Source organism: Artemia sp. Qi Xiang Cuo, chromosome 13 (genome assembly GCF_049724085.1).
Source record: "Artemia sp. Qi Xiang Cuo chromosome 13, ASM4972408v1, whole genome shotgun sequence".
Taxonomy (NCBI): domain Eukaryota; kingdom Metazoa; phylum Arthropoda; class Branchiopoda; order Anostraca; family Artemiidae; genus Artemia; species Artemia sp. Qi Xiang Cuo.
The window spans coordinates 32,451,805-32,472,203 of NC_142806.1; the positions used below are offsets into that span (position 1 = coordinate 32,451,805).

The 20,399-nt window shown below is 35.1% G+C and overlaps 1 protein-coding gene across 1 annotated transcript in view; it reads right to left on the reverse strand.

Moving 5' to 3' along the window:
* The window catches only part of Mob2 (MOB kinase activator 2), a 100,001-nt gene that overhangs the window by 37,704 nt on the left and 41,898 nt on the right, over positions 1 to 20,399 (reverse strand). The window contains 2 exon segments of the mRNA XM_089098757.1: positions 11,920 to 12,016; positions 16,007 to 16,164. Of these exon segments, the coding sequence (XP_088954883.1) occupies positions 11,920 to 12,016; positions 16,007 to 16,164 (255 nt within the window).

Sequence of the window (20,399 nt, forward strand, 5' to 3'; positions counted from 1 at the left end):
TAATTACCAGCTGATTATACATCCCCATACATAATCACAATCATACATCACTAAACATAATTTCATGAAAAATCAAGTGAATCAACTTAGTTAAATCCCGTACTAAGATAAATGTCCATACTAACCATTTACCTTGTATCGACTACGTGACTTTTAAGGAACAAATATGGCACTGGGCCCAATTGTTTTCCCTGCTTCTGGGAAGCTCAACATACATCTTTTTTAATGCTATTACATCGATTGGCTATCTCAGAATTTTACATCAATAGCAACTTGGTCCTTTTTGGGGCCAAGTCGTGGTTTGGTGTCACAAAATGACAGAAACACCTCTTTCCCGGGGCACAATCTTCTTGATTCCTTAAAAAGGGCACTAGTACTTTTAATTTCCGTTCAAGTGACCCTTTTCCTGATCTTCTAGGAACATTGGTTCAATACGATCACCCTTGGAAAAATAAAATAAAATCAATAAACACGCTTCCGTCATGTTCTTCTGAATTTTTTTTTTTACAAAACTTCACATTTGTAGGCAGGAGCTTGAAACGTCTACAGTAGTGTTCTCTAACAAAGTGAATCTATTCGGGGGATTTTAATTAAAATCTGACTCCTTTTATTTTTTTTTGGGGGGGGGGTGTCTCCCCCTTTTTCGAAAAACAGGCCCGTAGCTTTTCATGGGTAACATTAAACTTAATGAATTTTATATATTTGGGACCAGAATAAAAAACCCATTTTTAATATATACATTGTTTGTTATTGAAATTCCCTTTGTAGAGTTTCGGTTACTATTGACCCGAGTCGCTCCTTACTTACAGTTCGCTACCATGAATTGTTTGATAATTGAACCTTCCAGAAGTCAATTTGACCGAATCAACTTTCTAGATTTGTGGATGTTAGAGTCAAAGCACTTGGTTGATTTTAAATTTTGATCAGTAACAGATATATTCTCTACACATTATGTTTAATACCAGAAAATAACAGCAAAAATAAAACTTGGTTTACCATCTATTACTAACAAATTTCGTTGAAGTCAGTAAGACTAAGTTCGTTTTAAGATACACTTAGGAATATTTTCAAATTCACGCATATAACCATACACCAAAAACCCAGGACATTTTTTTTTTTTTTTTATTAAATTATTAACTCATTAAAATCAGAACCAGTAACAAATCTTATATTTTTTGTGTTAAATAATTGTTTTATTGACTTGGACAAATTACCCTCTGAATGGTCCATTCTTACGGCTCGACCTTTTTACACTTCTGTTTAATATTTACTGTTTCTAGGTTTCGTGTAATTTAAAAGTTGCTTGATGACTTATCGCTAATTCGTCAAGGTTATTCCGAAAACTTATTACACTTATTCCTAATGTAATGTCTAGATTTTGGAACATTCTGTTATCCCACAACAAATCTGCTGCTGCTACCAAATCCTCCTATCGTCAAACTAAAGCGAGGAGTTTAGGTTCTGTTGACCACTGATGACTTATCTTCGGTTTTCTCCAACAACAGGTGTCTTCTTATATACAGTGCCACAGGCAAGGCCGTACCCGGAGGGGGGGAGGGTTTGAACCCCCCCCTCCCGAAATCTTTGTCTGACTCTTAAAAATGTAACAAAAATGGATATAAACAAATTTCGTATGCGTTTTTGACGGTTTTTCGTGTAAAATCCGCCCGAAATTTTATTTTTTAGTAAAATTTCCTCCGAAAAAAATTCCTGGATACGGCCTTGTCCATAGGAAAGTTTTTCTACAAGGCTGAGAAGAGAACCCCACATGGTTACCAAAGACATCATGCAAGCTCTTTGGATGTCAGTAGAAAAACCAATTTTAAGCAGCAAAAAAAGCCTCCGAAAATCGAACTTAACTACCCAATATCTACGGCATATTTTGAAAAATTGATGGAGAGGATGAGATCTAGAGAAACATAAGAACTTCAAAAGAGGTACGTAGAACCCTAGATTTAATACAAAGTTTTCAATTCGCAGTTCCTTTACTTCTTCTCCTTTTAAGGCTGACAACTGCCACTGAAACTACCTAAACCCTATTTCCTATTTACAAACACAGGTATTTTGCCGATATTAAAGGCTGGACAAAATAAAGTTTTGATCACCTTTTTTATGAACAGATAACGATGGCACAATAACTTTACGAATCTGGATAAATAACAATAGCTACAGATCGATAGTAAAATTTCTAATGCACTTCAACACGTTAAGGATAGGGGTGTTGCCGGAAAATAAACTCAAGGCGTATCTTATTGACACATTATTAAAATTTATTTTAATGTTGGTCGTCATCACGTGGTCAATTATGGATTTTATCGGCTCCAAGTCGTGACGAAAAGACGAACTGAAACAATATTAAAGGTATTATAATGCCCTGTTTAAAACGGGGTTGTCAAACAATAGGAAAGACATTTACAAGGATCTAAGTATTAAAAATTAGCGTAAGATACAGGTCTATTACTTTAAATTTGCCTAACAAGCCTTTTTAAAGGATAGTTATCAAAAGGTTTGGCTTTTTATATATTTATCACTTTTATTCTGCACTGAGGACGGTCAAGCGAAGGTCTTGACCGAAATATTTGCATAATTTTTAAATTTTTTCACTGGCTGTTAATTGTCCTCGGTTTTTATCTTTCTTCGCGATTTTTATGTTTTGTCATGATTAGCCAGTGTGGTCTCAGAAATTATTTAGTTATCAAAAGACAGCTTTAGCACCAATGCCTTTTCTTTTCAATGTTAAGCTTTAGATGTCTTAACTGTCGCGTTTTTTGTTTTTTTTCCAGAAAGGCAAGGCAGGAAACTTAAATCTTGGATTGTTACAGGTTTTCTGGAACGCATTTGTCACTCACCACAAAAACAATAGAGAAGAAAAGCAAGAATGGAGTTTTGTAAGGCCAACGAAAATACTGGATGAAACAAAACGGATAAATCGAATGGACAGTCACCTCTCTTCTTCAGCACTATAAGAAAACGTTAGAAGCAAACACGTTCACATTGTCTGAATGAAAATGTGAACGAAACAATCTGGATAAAACCAAACAAAACGAAAAGGAAAACTAGAAACCGAACAGCGTCCAACCGAACCATCAAAAATAACAAACAGATAAAATCAAAAATTAGCATTTATAACAGATTTTATCTGTTTGTTAATTTTGATGGTTCTCCGTGTTGTTTGGTTTCTAGTTTTCCTTTTCGTTTTGCTTGTTTTTATCCAGTTTGTTTCGTTCATATTTTCTTTCAGACAATGTGAGCGTGTTCCCTTCTAACTTTTTTTTTTTTTTTTTTTTTTGCGCTGAAGAAGAGAGGCGACTGTCCTTTCGCAATATCAGTTTTATTACAGTATTTTCACTGGCCTTATAAAACCCAATTCTTGATTTTCTTTTCTTTTACCTTTTTGTGATTGAAGGCCAATATGGTTACCGAAATTACCACCATACCTGCCAGATTACACTAAGAACGGGTCCATACCCTTTTCTAATATTGACACATTTTGAATGTTATAAGTTTTATAGATGTCAGTCAAACTATGGAAAAGAGCTGCAAGTCGAGTTCAATCATTCTAGTCAATAAGGTCACTTACAAATTATGATCTACTCAAGAGTCGTGCCACTTCAGAACAAATTTCTTTGACCTATTCCTGCACTAGTTTCGATAGAACAGATACAACTGAAGATAAGGGCTGCAAATTTATAAAATAAGCAGAAGATATGGAAACACAGCCCGTTAGAACTTTTATCAGAAAATTCGTCATGTTGACATAGCCTTGGAAATATTTTTTTTTTTGTTGTACTGTTTAAAGCAGTTCCTTCACTTCCATACTAAAGGTTTCGTATAACTTCTGTCACTTTCGAAAACTTCAGTGACATGCTATTACAAAAAAAAAAAAAAAAAAAAAAAAAAAAAAAAAAAAAAAAAAAACGTCAAAGGAAAATCTTCTGCATGCCCAGTGATGGGCAAAGACCTTGTTACTATTTTTGATTATTCTCTAACTTGTGGTTAATCAACCATAAAAAAAACAGTCGGTAAATCATCTACTGACGTAATACTCTTCCCAAATTAATTAGCGGATGAAACAAGCGTTAAGTCCGTTATTTCGCAACTCGAGTTTGAAAAGTTTCTGTGAAGATAAAATTTTAAAGAATCGGATAAAAGAGCATAATTTAAATTTTTTGCGTTTTCTTTAGATATCTTCAATGTCACGACTCTTCTCTTTTTAAGGATAAAGTGGCGGAGTAAAAGAAGAGCACACAGTGAACGACTCGAAAAGTAAAGGCCAAAAACTGACGATATCCCTTCTATTAGGTAAGTCAAAAGTAGTTGAAAGCAACAGAATGAAAAACATCGCCTAAAGTAATTCATTAGGTGTTTTGCAGTTTACAGCCTGTTGCTACCGGGAGCATATTTTTCAGTTTTTTCGGTCACTTGTAATTTGTATGCCATGTCGCATAATGCCTTTTGAGTTATCACAGAGGACCTTTGGATTGTGTCTTTGCCTTACATGACCTATAGCCGAGTGACTGGGGCGCTAGGTTTGAAGTCATTTGTCCGAAGGGCGAGGGTTCGATTCCTGGTGTGGCCGGTTACTTGGTTTTGGACGGGGTTCAGTGACGTGACTCTGTATCCTCATCCAGAGTCGATCCGGCTCTAAATGGATACCTGAAGAAATCTGGGGAAGGTAAGCAGGCAATGCCGTACCCAGGATTTTTTTCGGGGGGGGGGGGGGGTTACAAAGAAACCTCAAAAAACGCATACAAAATTTGTTTATATCCATTTTTGTTACGTTTTTACGAGTCAAACAAACATTCCCCCATCCCCCCTGGATACGGCTTTGTAAGCAGGAAGGGTGTGCGAAAGCAGAGGATGGCTGACCCCTAACTCCCATTGCACTTCCTGGCTGAAAGGCCCTGAAAGGGAGACCAGCACCACTGGTTTGGACTTTAAAGGTCTAGTAACAAATCCTTTACCCCTTTTTCTTACATGACCTATTTACCCATGACTTTACGTTCAGCATAACAAAAATAAATTTCACTATTTATCTTCTCATATTTTGTACATCAGAATGTTGGAGTCACGAAATTATAAATTCAGACTTCCAGCTCTCTCTCTTTTTTACTAGGTTGACTTCACAATAAACCTTCTCATTATTAAGAATGAGGAATTTCAGATTTTGATAAGTCAAAATTACAAATTTCATAGATACATTCTGAGACCACACTGGCTATATGTGGCGTTCGACAAAAAAACGAAGAAAAAATGCTTCCTCGCTTGCTTTCTTAATTATTTGTATTTCTTCATTTCATCTCATTCATATCTCTATCCTCCTACACGGCCAACATATTTCTTGTGAAGAAAACGGAAACATTCATAGGAATTCGACAAGTTAAAAGGATCCACTTTGTAAATATAATTAATTTCCATTTAGTATTCAAATGGTATTTTCACTTGGTTTTTCTATCCCAGGAAATACACTTTATTAATTATGAATTCGTGGTGCAACATTAAATGTGGCTCAGTATTCTTCAGTTTTATATTTCATTAAACTTAATTAAGATTCAGAACACGTTTCCTATGGGTTTTTTCTAACTGTAGACTTTTCTTTCCGGTATATACGTCTGGGACATTACGCTAACAATTCTTGGCTAATTGATCTTCCAAACGTCGCATAAAAATTTACTAAACAAGCTGGCAAAAATATCGTCTTCTGGGTCTTAGTCTAGGAATTATTACATAGTTTACAGTGCTCTCACTTCCAAAGTAGTGTTTGGCAGACCCCAGGAATACTATTGCTAATAATTTAGCCAGGTGCGTACTCAGGACTTTATTTCTGGGAGAGGAGTTGGCAAGTTTGAAGAAAGGACAGGTATATTATAAGGTATAACATGGGGAAAGCTGTAAATTTGAAAAACCCCATGCTTTCCCCTCCAAATATACTTGCATTCTCCTCTTAGGTAGTATGGTACAGTGTTCATAGTATGACTTTCGAATATAAGGGTTTCCGGCACTTGTGTGTTAAAGCGACCACACCAAAGACGTGAAGTTAGGTTAATCCTAATGAAATATACATAAATATGAGGAAAATATAATACTTTAGTGACAAAATTATGGAAACAACAACAGACAATTATGGAAAGCAGGCCACCCAGAACGCATTATATTAGATACCTAACCTAACCAACTCTATATTAGATATTTAACTAAAATATACCTGCATAGTACTTTAATCTCACTAAGACTAAGCTAATTATCTCCGAATGCAGACACAGAAACCGGTTTTAATCAGATGAAGAACTTGAGTGTGGTCGCTATAACACGTAAGTATAGTTTCCTTGTGTAAAGTTCTAACGTAAAATGATTTAACACTGAAATGCGTTAATTTCTATAAAGGCAATAGCATACTCTTTAATGTCAGATATAGATGAGATGATAGAATATAGATATTCTATGGCTGTAAGGGTCACCGTCTTCAGTAGCGTCGTTTGGAGGGGAGGAGGGGGGCCTTCCCCCCTCATTAATTTGCAGAAAAAACTATAATTCATTAGGCAACTTTTAAACTGTGCTCGTTTTAAGCTTCAAATTCGCTCTTTACTTCGACCAGATATTTTTTTAATTAATCCCAGCTCATTTTTTATATAAAAACTCGAAAATAATGGTCCATTGCACTTCCTCATTAATATTTATGCAAATATATCGCCTTTGAAGTCGTATCATCAAGGAAATAGGGCATCTACTTCTTATACAAGCTCAGCGTAACCAGGGAGAATTTTTCTCTTGCTGGCACGTCTAGTGCTTGAAATACATTATAGTGAGTAACAAGTTCGACTGTTTTCAATATCTGAATTAGACTACGGTATATTAATTTTGCGTTTTAGGCTAGATTAAGCGATTATTTGATACTTGGTCTTGGCTATCCCATGGGGCAGTGCCGAAGGAATTCAGACCTACAGAGGTCAAAGAACCTAAAATCTAGAGTATTGAATGGTACTACGATTTTGTTGCTATTGAAACTAGTTCCAGAGGTTCCAATCACGCGAGGGGGGGAGATTTGCCTCCTGGATTTCCCCCCATCTCTTGATTTCAAAATAAAGTTTTATTTAGTATTTTCATGGAAAAAAAGAAGAAAAATTTGCCTCCTCCTTAAATTTTTTATAAGTATAGAATTGAGGTGGTTGAGAAGGAAATAAGTTAAAAAATAATTCTTAGACCTACTTCATAATGTGTAGAATAATTGTAGTCGACAGATTTTGACTGCAGCTGCACTATAGTTTACCCCCCCCCCCTAGTATAAAAATATATAACTCAAATTATACGATTTCCCGTGTATTTTGCCATGCCTCACCCTTGTTTCAACCCGTGAAATTAAATAAAACAGATATTAAAGATGAATATTAATAAAAAAAGAAGGGTTTTTTTTTAACAAAAGTACACGTTGTGGGTGTCATATGGCACTTTATGATTACCTTATTAAGTTGAATTTATAAGAAGATTTGTTTATAAATGAGCCCATAATTAGCTCTCTATGATGTCCATGTGTCTGGCCCGGCCTTTCTATTCGAAAAATGTCACCCAAATTGCACTTTTAGAGTATGGTAGTTTATGACGGCTTTATCGAGTCTGATTTATAAAAAAGATATTAGAATTAGCCAAGTTTCAGTGCCGCGATAGCAACGTAGAAATAAAGGACATATCGCTGCTGCCCATGCAAAAAAATAAATTATTTCTTGTTGTTCAAGGAGGTGGGTTATAATTTTCCTGTATAAGGTTTCGACAATTGCAATTTAAAGGGTGTACTTTTGGATTTGCTAAAACGCTATTTTCAAATCACATGCAACTGAATGATACGATTTACGGGACTATTGGAATATCGCTTGGTTAAACTGTGAGATTTAATATCCAGTGATGCGCGCAGGAGTTGAAGGAAGTGGAAGGGATATACACACTTTAATATTAAAATAAAGTTGGCAAAAAAGACTGATCTTATACGAAATTCACCATCACTCACCCCAAAGCATTTTTACAGCACGCTACTGTCGTCTCCAGCAACTCATAGCTGACAATTTTAGTAAAAACTGAACGTCAGCATTTAATTTTAGTTGATATGTGTGCGTTGTTTATTTATGTATTTTATAAGGATTTTGAAATTAACCGAGTAACTTCATTGTAAAACAGTAACTTTTCTTTACTACCTCTTGAAGAGAAATGTACTATTGAAAACCTAGGGAAGGAAGAGGCCATCTTTACTTTTTTAACCGTTTGGTACCCTCCCCCTCCCCTACTCCCCATCAGGTGGAAGAGCACATGCACATGTGGTCCCAGAATCAGGACAGCTGGGCTGCAACATATTCAATAAAATTAATAGTTAAAAAAAAGCGCGTATGTAGGCTCAGCGATGTAAGATGACCAAACTTTCGGTTCCTTCACCAGCTCCGTTAAAAACTAGCTCTGTCCAGCTCTCAACTTTGAAGTGTTTTATTGGCTCATGTTTGTGATGACCCCTTTCAACAAAGAGACTTGATTTTCCCTTCGACTAACGGGAGAAAATTCAGAACAGATTGGTACAGCAAATTCCCTTGGTTAGAGTATAGCCCAGGAAATGATAAAGCGTATTGTTTTACCTGCCGTGCATTTTACTGTTATAGCAAAAAATATAAATCAGATGATGCTTATACAGTGAATGGGTTCTCTAATTTGAAAAAAGCCGTCTCGGCATTTGAAAGCCACCAGAAGTGTAACTCACACATGGATAATGCTGATAAACTTGTCTCTCTTAGAGAATCGAACAAAACTGGTTCTGTTGCTGAAAAAGTAAACATTAAATACTCCAAAGACGTGCAACAAAATCGATTGTATCTAAAATCCATATGCAAATCATTGATATTTTGTAATACACAAAGTATCGCATTATGAGCCCATGACGAAAATATAGATTCAAAAAACAGAGGGAACTTTTTGGAGCTAATGGAACTTTGCTCTAAGGACAGTGATGTGATTCAACAGCTCCTCATTGAACGTAAAAAGAATTTTCCATATTTTTCACCGACTATCCAGAATGAATTATTATCTAGTATCCGAGATCAAATAAAGCAACAAATAGCTAATTAAGTAAAAGAAACGAAAATATTAGCTATGGACGAAACTCAAGATATAGCAAAACATTAGCAAGTTGCAGTGGTCTTGAGATATGGTAATGAAAACTTAGAAGATCACGAATCGTTTGTTGAGTTTTTAAAAAAACGATGGAAAAACATTAGCCGCACTAATCAAAAAATGCATGTCTTTCAATAGACCTGGATATCAGAGCTTCAAAAATGAGGGACTTATAAAGGTGTGACAGCCAGAATACTTCAGGAGAGCCCAACTGCAATGTATATTCATTACTGAGCACACATACTGAATCTATGCATTGTCAGCTGCTTTAAGTCAGTGACTTCAATTAGAAATACGTTCTTTGTTCTTCAAAGTATCTGTATTTTCATTGAAAAGTGAACCAAACGCCACGCAGTTTTTGAAAGAATTCAGTAGAGTTCCCAGTCTTTCATGGGGAAACCATAACTTTAAAGTCACAAAGCGACACCTTTAAAGTCACTAAGTCACTGTCGCATTCAAGCAGTGCGTGCACTGCTGGACAATTTTGAAGAAACTCTTGCAGCTGAGAAATTTTAGAGACCGACCATGACGTTGGAGGACAAGCCAAGGCTTTGAAAAAAAATATGGAAGATTCTAGCTTTGTTTTTGACCTACTCCTTCTAAGAAGTTTTAATGCAACGCGGCATATTGTCGAAAACGTTACAGTCCACAAGTATAACTTATGAAGTGGTAAAAAGGGTCAAGATCAGTACTGTCGAAGCATTACAGTCCTTTCGATCAGAAGAGTTTTTTCCTCAGATTGTTCAATCAGAGCTCAGAATTAGCTACTAAATGTGATTTTATAGGTCCTAAATTGCCCCGGAAACGTAAAGTTACAGTGAAATTAGGTGGGGGTACAATAGTTCTAATGAAACAGCGCAAGAGTTTTTCAAAAATAAAGTGTTGTATCCTGTTATTGATGTTCTAACTACAGAAATTGAAAGTAGGCTAGAAGAGAACAGTTTGGACGTTTGGAACAACTTAAGCGCAATGCTAGGTGTAAACGAAATGAACAAAGACGCTGTAAGCTTTGTGTGTGAATACTATAAGCTCGATTTTGAACACTGCATGACTGAGCTACAGTGTTTTTACGGAGTTGTGGATATAAAAAACAAAAACATTCCAGAAAGAATATCTGTTTTTGCTGGAAAGCGCTTGAAATGTGTGTTTCCTCTGATATTTAATCTATTTAAACTATACTTCACTATTCCTATAAATTCCGCGTCGTGTGAAAGATATTTTTCTTGCCTTCGATGGTTGAATCCGTACTGCCGCAACACAACGGGACAAGAAGGATTATCTTCACTTGCACTGTTGGCAATTGAAAGAGAAGTGCAGATTGACCATGATAAAGTGATAAAGGAATTTAATATAGAAAAATATAGCCGACTGCAATTTTCGTAACAAGTCTGTGTAATACAGAGCCAAAACATTGATTTTTTTTAATTACAGGATTAAGTGTGTATTGTAGGTTTATTTTATATGTAAATTCGTCAAATTTTGAAATATCATAAGATTCATGTTACAAAATGATATTAGATTTGCAATTATATGCAATAAAACTTGGAATTATCCTGTATTTGTGCTTTTGCTTTATGTGGCCCATTTATTTCAATGCTATTTATTAATATAAAGCAGTGAACCTACAATCAAATCAATTTAATAAAAATTCACAATAATACTTCACTGAATCACGCATAGTAAAAGTTTAGCACAATAAATTTAATCTTACAGAGTCAAAATCTTTTCAAAATTGCGTACGACTGAATAGCAGGATACACGGGGCTGTTAGAATGGTGCTTGGTTCAACTATAAGATTGAGCATACTCTGCTGGGAAGCGAGGTTGGGGTGGTAGAGGGGGGATAGGTTTTTCAACATTAGTGACGAAGCCTGCTGAAAAAGCCGAATGTATATGAAATTCACCTTAGCCCACGCAAAAGTTTTGTTTTTTAAAATATACTACTATCGCCTGCAGCAACTCATTGCTGATAATTTTAGTATAAGCTTGATCACCATACTACTGAATTCTATGGTTATTTAATGTGTTTTTATTGTTTTTTATTTTTTGTGCACTATTTTGAATTTTAACCTCGTAGTTTATTCGGAAAATGGTAACTTTTCTTCCGTCGCGCTGGAATAAAATTGTTGACCCCCCCCCAGTAAAAGTACTGGAACTACGCTCCGGACCATCTTCACTCTGGATATAATTTTTCGCTGTTTGAAGAGACTTTTTTCGATGTCAATTTGGAAAATAAATGCAACGTAACCCTGTGATATGTTATAAGTGTCTGTATAGCGTTCCCAGAGCCTATAAAATACATCCTCTTCCACTAAACATAAGTTCTCATTTCGATCTAAACCAACACTATAGATTTGATTATCAGGCTTGTGGGCAATAATGTGTGTGCTTATTCAGACTATTTACAGTGATTGCAGTATTGTGTGTGTTTTTTTGTTTTGTCTTTTTCCCTATATGTTGCGTTTAATTTAAATCAACTTCTTTTTGTTTCACGTTGATAAAGGCTCCCGGACGTGAAGTCGAAATATTCAGATTTTTATTAGTTAAAGTTTTTTTTCTTCCATTGTTTTATTTAAATTATACCCATTTTTTCTCTCTTAAATTCTGTAAATGGAAAAGCCGCGAGGTCTAAGAAATTATTCAAGAATATATACAGCGTAGGGGCCGCTCTACTCAGTCAGTATTTTTATATTAGTCGCTAATTTAGCCCCTAGGGATTGTAAAAGGTTTTTTTTACATAAAAACTATCTAATCAAGAGAAATAAGACTAACTTACGTGTATCCAGGTCCAAGCATATCCGGACATAAGTATGAAGTTCAATATTCACTATTAGCTCCACATATTGCATTGACATGTTCAAAGAACGACAAGGCTGCAAAACAAAAGAAAGTATATAGTAGGCCTGACAGTCAGTTTTCAACATTAACTGAGTTGAAAATGTTCAACTTCCAAAAGGCTTGCCCAAATGTCACTTAAGAATTACTAAAATTTCTTATTTCATTATTACAGAATGATTAAATCTAGACATGGAAAAAAAGGTAATTTCTATTTGCTTTGGAAAAAGATAATTTCTAATTACTTTTGAAAAAAGAACATATTATGAATCTCTAAAGTTTAAAAACTACACAACTCTCATCCATAAGCCACTGAGAGGTTAATCCTTTATCTTGAGTACTCAACGTTGTTTGTTATACAATGTGGTATACTCAGTAGCAAGGAGACTGGCCAACGTTCGTCTGAATTTTTAATTATTGTTTTAGTGTTTTAGTTAATTTCTATATGTTTTTTTCAATTTCTTTTTTCTATAGATTTGCTTCATCTGTTTTTATTTTTATAGCGGGAAATAAACTATATAGTTACATCCATACTGTGTAAACCTGTTAATATTTTTTTTCTTTTTAATGCCATAAATAAAACAGGGAATTATGAACGTATATTGACACTTATTAGACATAAATTAAAAATAATAACTCGGGAAACCAGGAAAACCAACATGATAATAAAAATAAAACACGTTGTCTGTCAACTATTTAATAATGACTTTGATTTTTTTAGCATTTTATGGAAGTTTTTTTTTTTTTTTTAACAATAGTTAAATTTTGTTTTGAAAAAAACAAACAACTATGTTTTATTCTCTGTTTAACCCACGTATTATTATTATTCTAATTCCTCTAACATTTATCTGCAGTTATAACAAAGTTTAACTATTTATTTCTGTTTCATGAATTTGCCCCTTCCCCCCAAACACGAGCTTGATTTCAGAGTGCATTAACATTGAAAAAGGAAATCAAAGGCCAAATATGTCATTTTTATTTTCTTTTTCATATGTGAGTTGTATGTTTCACCGTCGTGCAAAAAGTGGGGTAGCAAAGTAGCAATGCTACCTGGCAGTTTTCAAATTTGTTTGGCAAATTTTGTCTGAAGGCACCATTTTTACATATAAAAATACTTTTTACTAAAAGAAAAGCTGTCAAAACACAAGTTGTGCTGCTAAAGTATCAGCAGCTTTTGGAATTCTGTCGAATTCTGCTACAGGCAGCTTTGGAACTTTTTCCATACCTGATGTTTCCCATTGAGAACCTTTCAAAATTCTACTCCACAGATTGGAATTCAATCTTATCAGCAAGTAGGATAAACTGCGGTGGGATGAAAAATGTACCCAGTTTCTCCAGACCTGGCATGACAGGGGGAAGTACATAAAATAGAAAAGTAGCATTAGGGAGAGCGGCTATGAAAAACAAAATTATCTCTGAGGCCCTGATTCTGACTTAGCAATCCTCCAATTAACCTCATTTGGATTTGTCTGTTCAGACCTAAGTCGGGGATATGTCACTTAGTTTACAAAAAAAGAAGTTTTTGAGAAAAAGCCTTATCATGTCCATAAACTGTAATAGGCGCAAAAGATAATATCCTTGAAAATCATCTCTTCAGAGTGGAAGTGTTTCACGGGGCATATTCTATCCCCTGTCTGCTAATTACTGACCCATCGCTTGTACAAAACTAAAACATCTTCTCAGCAAAAAATATCAAAATGACACGGAAAATGAAAAACTAGTACGTTTCGAACAAGGTACGTGTAACAAGGCAAGTTTCGCAAAAAGGTACGAACAACTAGTACTAGTTTCGAACTAGTACGTTTCGAAAATTCATATGAAGAGGAGACATCCCAGATGTCACTGTTATGTTACAATAATAAATGAATCCCTCTTAAAAGGTCCACGTGTAACTTAGCCCCGTTCAACTTAACCCCCATTTAACTCAACACCCATGCAACTTATTTAACCCCCGTTCATTTCAACTCCATGCAACTCAACACCCAATTTAACCTAGCTTAACCTGTTGCAGGGATTGGATTCAACTGGGTTGATAATGGAGGTTAGGTTGCACGAAGTTCGACTTAGATAGGGTTGGGTTAAACGGCGGTTGAGAGAACTGAGTTGAACGAGGGCTAAGTCAAATGGGCTGAGTCGAACGGGGTTGAGTTACATGAGAAACCCTTCAACAAACGAACGAACACATGTACATGATATTGGACTACATGTTGGAGCAAAGAGCAGCTGAGTCAACGGGGCCTAATTTTTCTTTCATTGTATCCCAATCAGACAAAAATAATAATAAATCAACTACGATGTTTTAGCCGAGCAAATCTAATTGTCGAAGGACTTTATAAAATAAAAACAAAGTTTTATTAAAACAAAGATCAAGGGATAAAGACATACAAATTTTGTTTTCTGCTTGAGCAAAATCAGACAAAAAAATAAAAATTTCGTTTATAATTTATTCGTGTGAATCCTTAGCTTTAGTACTGAAAATCGGGTTTCCAATCAAGGACAGACTTTTTTTCGCTAAACGTGACCAAGCTACTGCACACCTTAAAAACAAACGATTGCTGCCAAAGGTGTAAAACAGAAAATCTAAAAAGGTAAAAACATCATTTTTTTGCCTCTTGCAATTCAATTTAGCACTTACGTCTATAACTTCGCACATATGACCACTTTTCGTGCTTAACCAATAGATGAAGAATAAAATGGCCAGTGTACAATTCATTCCGTTAGCAGCGATAGTAAAAGTGATGACACCGCAAGAAACACATTGAAAAATAATCCTGCATTTGCAAAAATGCACACCACAGATGAAACACTCAATGTCAAATTTAGTCATGTATGCAATAACATGATTTTATGAGGGGGGGACGCGTAAAAAACAGGTGAATTTGTAAATGTATACATCCCTGAAGAAACATGCTCAATCTCAATTTAGTCGCGCATGCAAGAGTTGAATTTCGGGGGAAAGGGCGGAAGACACGTTTAAAAAAAAAAGACAATAGAAAAACTATAAGAAATAGGTTACATAGAAAGTACGGGCAAACACGTACAAATCTTGTAATTTCAAGGGGAAGGCGCTCAGTGGACAACCAAATCGTCTCCACGTAATGTCGAATATCACCTAAGCTTTCTTTTACAGTAGGGTCTTTTTCGTCCACAGTTTGAGTTGCAGGATTCAGCGTCGCCAATTCACGAAAATGTTGGAGGACGGGGGTGTACTTTTTCAAAACCTAGGAGAGGTAATTTAGCATTTTTTCCATGGTATCCGATTCGATTGTTTTTAAAATGCATTTTTCACAAACTAGGACAAAAATCTAGGCGGGGAGTGGGGGCAATTTACAGTATACACAATTGTAAGAAATACTTAGGAAGTACGGGAAAACCGTACAAATCTTGAAAGTTCAGAAGACGACACAGGCAAAAGGGACAACCCAACCGTGCCCACGTAAGGTCTAATTTCACCTAAGCCCTCTGTTACAGTAGTGTCTTTTCGTCCACACTTCAAACTAAAGGTTGCAGCGTCACCAATTCACGAAAATTGGGGGGGGGGTATACTTTTCCAAAATCTAGGAGAAGCAATTTTACCATTTTCGATTTTTTCAACGAAAATACCAAAAGTATTTTCCACAAACTAGGGGCAAAAAATTGACGAAGGGGGTCAATTTACCTCCTGCCCCACCCCAAAACCCCCAATTAGTGCCCCTGACTGGTTGTGCTTATAAACTATCCATGGTGTACTTTGCGTATAATAGGGAACTCCGCACATTTAGTTATCAACAGCTTTTGGCACCTTTTAACAAAACTAACTTCAGTTTTATCAAAACTAAACCAACAATTAAAAATGTTCTTAAAATTTCATTGAATTCATAACAGTGAAGAGCGTTGAAAATAGGCTTCCCTGACAGTGTAGAAAAGGAATACATCCATAAAGAGAAGAATGGATACGAGGACTCCCATAAGATCTGAAGTACCCTTAAAATAGTGTTGGTGAGAAAGATGTATTTTCTTTCATTAATCAAGTTACACAGTGTACTTACTATGTGAGGCTAGCCATTCATTGAGGTCAAGTCCTTCAGGTAATTCAACTATTTGTCTTAAATCTGATTCTGATAAATGTAAATCTAAAGTTGGTTCTGAAAGGTACAATTTAGGTTCGTCTGAGCAGCTAGGATCTTTCTCTTTCCGTCTTGCTTTCCTGTAAATCAAACAAAGGTGATTAGAAACCAGGAAACAACAATCGCACCCTAAAATTGATTTAGTGAAAATTTACACCCATGAAAAGCTTGCCTAAAAATATATCTTTAATGATAAATAGGACTTGTGTCACTTTTTAAGGAGAGCCACCATCTTTATGAAAGTTCTGTATTCTGTTTTTTTTTCTTCTTCTTGCTAAGAAGGTTTATTCAATATGTGGGTGAAATACAGCGATAAAAAGGTTGCATTTTCACTTTCTAGAAAAACTCATTACCTGTTTGTAGATTTGAAATGTATTCATTGCTTCTACGATTTAGCGAATAGCTTTGCACGTGTAGATCTTTTTAAACTTAAGGTAAGTTCATGAGAAGCAGCAATTAATTGTCGAACGGTCGTAAAGTAATATGCCACCTGAATACCTTTTCTTTACTGGACAGGGTTGCCGCCATATCAAAAAATTTCGTAACGTCCAACTCTTAAAAACGTAACTTTTTCGTAACTTTTGATAGAAAGTCTCTTTTCAAGGCAGGGTGCCTTAATTTCGCTATCAAGAGCGGTACTTAAAAGGGGGAGGGGACATTTGTTGCCTGTATAATTTGAAAAATTTTTACATACTCTCATTAAAAATCCTCCCTCTAACTTTTAAAAGGTGCCTAAAAAGTATACAATAATAACAATTCATGCTTCTTTACCTTCAGGAAATTCCTATTTATTGAACTGTAAGTGCTGCTTCCAGTTTACCTGCACAACAGAAACACCCCCCCCCCCGATGCGTGTATAAAACCCCAGACTACTATTTTGCTTATCTTGTTGTTGTTTTTAATTGCCATGATTGGTGTTTTAAACCAAAAGTTGATGAGTAATACGTCAAAAATAAAAGGCAAATCAATAAACACAGGACACTTTAGAGTTTTGAAGAAAAGAAGAAAACCAACTAGACTTTTTTTATTTTTAAATTTCAATAAAAACGATCTTAATAAATCTAGCTTCTTAAAAAGACCCAAAAAATCATTTTAATCGCTCCGTTCCCGTCTAATATTTTAGATTGGCTCAGTCTCAGTCTCACCTCCTCTAGCTTTAAATTTGCATCGTTCCAACCTGAAGATTTAAGCCATTCCGAGTGACTGAGATTTTGTTTTGTTTTTATTATATCGAACAAAAAATATTTCAATCGTTGTCTTCAGTTCCTATACGAAACAACAGTTATTTTGCATAATATGATTTTTTCCGTTTGTAATTTGAATCGTAACTCCCAAACAAAAGAAAGTCAGAAATGAAAGTTACCCTAAAGCTGTTTTGATGGGTCTCACAAGTCCAGGTACACACAAAGAATTTTTAGGGGAAGAGGTCAAACAATAAAAAAGAAATTAAACTCATTTTCAAAATGAACTAAAAAGTAGAGAATTATTTTTTTTTCTCAAGAATCTATGGTTATAAGCGAACATGAGGGGCACAAAAAGCATTGGGTTTTACATAGCATAAACACCAAACTTATCTAGACTTTAAATGCATAAACGGAAAAAGTCGATGAGTTGAGGAAAACAAATAAAAAAGATCAAATTATGCAAAAACGAATCGATTTTGCATACCCAAATTTTCACTTATATTTAATATTTTTAAATTTTTAATTTTCCAATTTGAAAAAATAATATCTCATCCAAGATTACAACCTAAGTTAAAACAGCCTCGAGATGTGCTCTTACCGTTGTGCTATACTGATAAAAGTGGGAAGTAACTGAACATTCGGAATTGGTTGAAAAATAGTTCACAAATTAAAAATAAAATTGTGTGACAAAGAAATAAAAGGAAGATGGAACAAAAAGATCAGTGAGTTAATAAAAATGAACTGGGAATGATTTAATTAAAATTAAGGGGGATAATAAAAAGCCTATAATTTAATAAAGAAATGCCGAGAAATTTACGTTTTCAGGGTGTTGGGGCCCCAGTCCAGTCTGCGTGGTCCCTATGAATAAGTTTTTAAGTAAACTGTAAGCCTACCCTATACAGATAGGCTACAAGACTGTTATCTTTTTTCATAAATGGGCATTAGTCTAGTTGTCGTTTTCTAAAGCCAAATATTTAGTGATTGTCCTTTTCTGAAGAAAACATGTTAAACACACAAGCTGTACCATTAAATTATTAATATTATACTATTTCCAAATATCATGCCCTCTTTTCTGAAAATACACCCACCCCCCTGATGGTCCGGGATATAGACCTAGGAATATATTAAAAAAATCAACCAATAAAATTCTTACTTTACAATATGAAAGAACACGAAAGAATGTAACAAGAAAGAATGTCCTCACAAGATTTGACACAACGATTAAATGTATTTATACAGTTATATATGTGACCGCAGATGGGGAGGGGGGTATAATGTCAAAAAAGTGACCATGATATTTGGAAAAAGTTTTAGCATAAAATCGAAAATTCCGGCTCAAGTGACCCCCCCCCCCCTCAATGCTTAGATATAGCCAAAAAATGGCTCATTTTTACAATTTAATATATTTTGTCAATACCAGCTGTTCATAATCCCATATAAAAAGACCAGCTTTTTTATATAAACAGATATTATGTCAAACAAATCAGAAGGGGGGGGGGTGAGGCTGTTACGGAATGAATAATCCATATATCATCGGTACTAGTCAATTAGCTGATACACACGCAAGATAAATGCTAAAGGAAACTAGTCAGACGCGTATCAGTCAGTAGAGAATTGGATCGGAAAGTGTGGTTTGTCATTGCGTTTAAAATATTTAAACTATTGTTTTTTGGGGTTTATGGGGGGGGAATTACCTAGATTAGGTTACGGATTCAAAATATGATTGGCTTTACCCCCCCCCCCCGTAATGTGCAAATATATAGCCCAAATTTGGTTCTAAATTTTTATATTTTCATCATATTTTGTTTTATTTCATTAGCATTAACTAATGAAACTAGCTCCTTCTCCATATAATTTTAGTATGACTGTTGAAGGAACAAGATTCAAAGTCAACTGATGAAATTGAAAGTACGTGAAGTGACTAACTGACTATTGTCATTTGTCACTAAACAAATGATAAGTGTATGCTCATGAAAGAGAATGTTATCTTAACTTACTATGCGAGTAAGCGAAGTGGGTATTGTCTCATCCTTAGAACTGAGTGATTGTTTGATAAGATTAAATGACCGCGATGTGGAAAAATGTCGATACTCATGTCAGTGTAATTAGAATGGGAATAGCGGATTTTTTCTGCGAAGTGGGTATTGTCTCATCCTAATAACTGAGTGATTGTTTGATAAGATTAAATGACCGCGATGTGGAAAAATGTCGATACTCATGTCAGTGTAATTAGAATGGGAATAGCGGATTTTTTCACTTAACGGGAGAAAAAATAGATTACTCTGAAAATGTGAAACTTCTTTATTATTCAAAAGCGTAACTCAATTGTAACATAAATTCAAAAACGTAACAAAAATGTAACGTTTTCGGGACCGTAACGTAAAACGTACCGTTTTATTTAAAACGTACCAAAAATGGTACGAACGTAACCTTGGTGGCGACCCTGTTAGTGGACCCTCGAAACGGGTATTTTATCTTTAAATATATATTTTCAACAGTTCTGCTGAAGCAAATGGAGAGTAGCTTCGCGGAACTGGTATGGTAACGTCGACTCTTGAATATGGAGAGGAAACGTCTGAAACGGAAATGTTTTGAAGCAGATATGAATGCACACTTTTGAAAACCCAAATTCAATTTTACCTTAAGTGTTTTTGAAGTAAGGCATGCGTAATTGAACCTGAGCTTATGCTATTACCTACAACATGAATCGAGGCCGGAAAATAGATGCATTATTTTTTGTTTTTAGTATATATAATATAGTGTCTTTGTATGAAACTGTTAGCGATTGTGAATTTTGACAGTGAAAATCACATGTTTAACTGACTTCTGGCAATGATCAAATCCTATTTTAGTTCATTGCATATATTCAATGGGGGAGCCAAAAACAGTAGACTTTTTGGAAAAATGAGTTATTTACCGCGTAAGTCATTCATTCCTTAACCACAAAATAAACAAAAACACGTTAGACACGTACAAAGGTACTGGGCACGCCAGTATGTAAGCAAAAGTTTATAGGTACTAGGAGTATTTTCACCAAGTCAGGACTTTAGGTTTGTCAACCAAGTTTCCAAGGGATCATAAATCCTTGTACGATTCCAGCACAGCTTAAGTATATGCAGTCATATACTAGG